The sequence below is a fragment of the Raphanus sativus genome, chromosome 3 (assembly GCF_000801105.2).
Source record: "Raphanus sativus cultivar WK10039 chromosome 3, ASM80110v3, whole genome shotgun sequence".
NCBI classification, from domain to species: Eukaryota; Viridiplantae; Streptophyta; class Magnoliopsida; order Brassicales; family Brassicaceae; genus Raphanus; species Raphanus sativus.
In genome coordinates this window covers 21,432,526-21,435,297 of record NC_079513.1, presented here as the reverse complement: position 1 = coordinate 21,435,297, position 2,772 = coordinate 21,432,526, and the positions used below count along the sequence as shown (strand labels likewise).

General features: G+C 36.5%; 1 protein-coding gene across 1 annotated transcript; it reads right to left on the bottom strand.

Moving 5' to 3' along the window:
* Positions 1-266: 266 nt before the first annotated feature.
* On the bottom strand, positions 267-1,806 carry LOC108844567 (protein BOBBER 1). The gene is made up of 6 exons (XM_018617848.2): positions 1,422-1,806; positions 1,106-1,278; positions 975-1,023; positions 734-900; positions 564-647; positions 267-467 (listed from the first exon to the last, which is right to left on the bottom strand). The coding sequence occupies exons 1-6, from the start codon at positions 1,750-1,752 to the stop codon at positions 429-431; spliced, it is 843 nt and encodes a 280-aa protein (XP_018473350.2). The 5' UTR covers positions 1,753-1,806; the 3' UTR covers positions 267-428.
* Between the last annotated feature and the right edge of the window lie 966 nt (positions 1,807-2,772).

Sequence of the window (2,772 nt, the reverse complement as noted above, 5' to 3'; positions counted from 1 at the left end):
GCAACAAAACAAAGAGTGTGGACCACATTCCCAACTAAACCGGTCTGGACCCAAATGTGTCACCTGGTCCCGGTTTTATCTCTTTTTCTTTACCGATCACGGCAGCTTGGTGTCCACGGACACGTGACAGGCGAATCATTATACTTAGATAGGACGTAATCGAACACACAAGTACAACAACGGATACCAAAGTTTGTCCGGTTTAAGAGCTGACTCAATATGAATAAAGAAAACCGGATTTTTTTTTGAAGTTTCAATCAACCAAAAATCAAACCGAACATATATTTGGAGATGAAACTGTGTCTTCCACTAGACAAAACAAAAGCAGGAACAAGTTTTTAAGGATGCAACGGAAAGAAAACAAGCTGGTCATACAAAACTGTTTTTTTTTCTTCTTCTTTTGGCAGAGAGACCAGACAACAGGAACATCAGTTTATCTTTGCGTTTGTGAAGTCCATCTCTGGATGCTGCGCGTAAAACAATCCAAAAGAAAAGAAGAAAGCCGTTTAGTGGAAAGATAAAATAATGTGATAAGAAACCAAAGATTGCAATGTTTTGTTTACCTGAGACATGAATTTCTTGAGAATGTCCTGCTTTTGTAGCTCGTCGCTTGTTGGAAGACCCATTTGCTTTTGCCTTTGATCAAACTACAGATACAACAAACACTTAAGTCTCACAAAAGGTGATTCAAGAAAGCTTGAATGGATTCTAAAAAAAAAAGACAATTAAGTACCATCATCTTCTCAACGGTGGAGCGAGTTTCAGGGTCAAGGTCAGCTAATTTACTGTTCTCTGGTTCAACCTTCTGTGTATCGATCTCAGGTTCACCTTTCACACAGCATTTCCACCACTCCATCTGATCTTGCTTTGTCAACAGAATCGAAATCATCTTTTGATCCTCTGCAAAAGTAACACTGAGAGTTAAAAATCATCTCACAAAGCCTAAATGTCAAAATGAAATTAGAGGCATATACCGATATTCCAGTAGCAGTCATCAGGCTTCACAGAACGGTAGAGCTCTCCCTAAAACCATTGAAAAGTTAGCAAATTTAGCAGTCAAAAAGGAGGTTTTACATGATAAACAGTAGCAGAGGAACTTTATTACATCGATGATTGGATCCTGGCCTTTGAGACCAAGCTTAAGACGGTTCTTCTTAATCTCGCATACAACAGAGCGTGCTTTAGTGCCACTAGGGACTGGAATGTTAACAGTAACCTCCTGAAGGGTCTGGACCCATGAGTAGCTCTCAAGATCATACCCATTACCCTTGTTAGGAGCTGCAAAGAAACAGACACACTCATTCAAACTCAAACAATATCATAAAACATGTAAAGATCAATCCTTTTCCACATTGTTCTAATCAAAGTTTCCAAATTTCAATTTAATCATTTATAATAAAAAAGAAATGATTTTTTTTTACCAATGGGACTAGCTTCTTGTTTCTTCTCCTCCACTTTAATTGGCTCTGAGGTTGAAGCAGCCATGGTTGGCTTCTCCTTCACCACAGGCTTCTTCTTCTTCTCAACACTCTCTTTCTTCTCCGGCTTTCTCAGCTTCTCCTTCGCCGCCCTAACCGCGGCGGCGATCTCCTCCTCAGCGGAGGATTTCTTGAGAAAATCGCTCTGTTCGCCGAGAAAGTTGAAGACTTTCTCTATAAAAGCTAATGGGTTTGAAGAAACGAGTGTCGCCCTAAACGGTAAGATCGAGGGTCGGGTGCTGCTTTCATCTTCAACCTCGGAGATGATCGCCATTGTTGGGTTTTTTTTTTCGTTTCTAGGGTTTTGCTCGAGGGGAAATGAACAAAAAAAAAGAATTAAAATAAATAAATTAAGTTGACCAAAATAAAAATTCAAGAAAAATGAATTTTTGTATTTTAGTTGTAAGAAAAAACTATAGACATATCATTTAGTATAAAATAGTAGAAATTGTCATCAATAATTATCATTTTCATATTTATAGCTATAATATTGCTTTCAAAAACAATATAAATTTAAAACTTAATAATTTATCATATATCTAATTTGTAAAAAAAAAAAAAATTACTAGAAGCACCTTTCAATTTTGGGCTAGAGTTTGGCATGGGCCAAAGTTTTTCTACGGTGACTAAACTAGAAGAACCCAATAAACCCCAATGAAAATAGTGTAACAAAAAATCTTTTTCTATCCAATTGACTCTAGCAGAATTTGGTTGATGCGCAATTTATCATGGTCTAAAAATAGTGAATGTCTCACTGTTCACTACCTAAATTTGTCATCGAAAACGATTTGAAACTATAGGGTTGGGCCTTCTTTCTCACTGTTAATATGTATCTCATCTATTAGTTATTTACAAGGTTTGTAAAGTTAATTTTAAAATGAGAACTTGATAAAGTAGTTTTACAGAGGGTCATAGTAGAACTTGGAGGTAACTAAAAAACCGACGAAAATAAACAAAAAGCGAAGGAAAGAGGCTCCCACACGAATGCCATATTACAACAAATTCAAGTGCAACTGAATATTAAATGCTTGAGAATAAGAATGAGTAATAACATGCAACCACCAAATCAATATTTCCTTCGATCTCACCGTCGCCAAAGATGAAAATGACAATGAGAGAGCCGTACATATATAACTTCAGATTTTCATTCCACGGATATTCTTTATCCATTAAACGTATTCTGTGATTAGTCAAGCCACTAACCATGGTATTTGTTTACGCCGCGTGAAGATTTCTATCGATCAAATTGCTCCATGATTTTAGTTTTTGATCATAAAAAGGGTTACAATTACAA

What these genes read in the sequence shown, in the direction of transcription:
- LOC108844567 (XM_018617848.2), bottom strand. Translation starts at nt 1,752, where the DNA reads ATGGCGATCATCTCCGAGGTTGAAGATGAAAGCAGCACCCGACCCTCG. An exon ending in CCACCGTTGAGAAGATGATG is followed by an intron (nt 648 to 733) that starts GTACTTAATTGT and finishes TTGTATCTGTAG; the next exon opens with TTTGATCAAAGGCAAAAGCA. An exon ending in TCAAGAAATTCATGTCTCAG is followed by an intron (nt 468 to 563) that starts GTAAACAAAACA and finishes TTTTACGCGCAG; the next exon opens with CATCCAGAGATGGACTTCAC.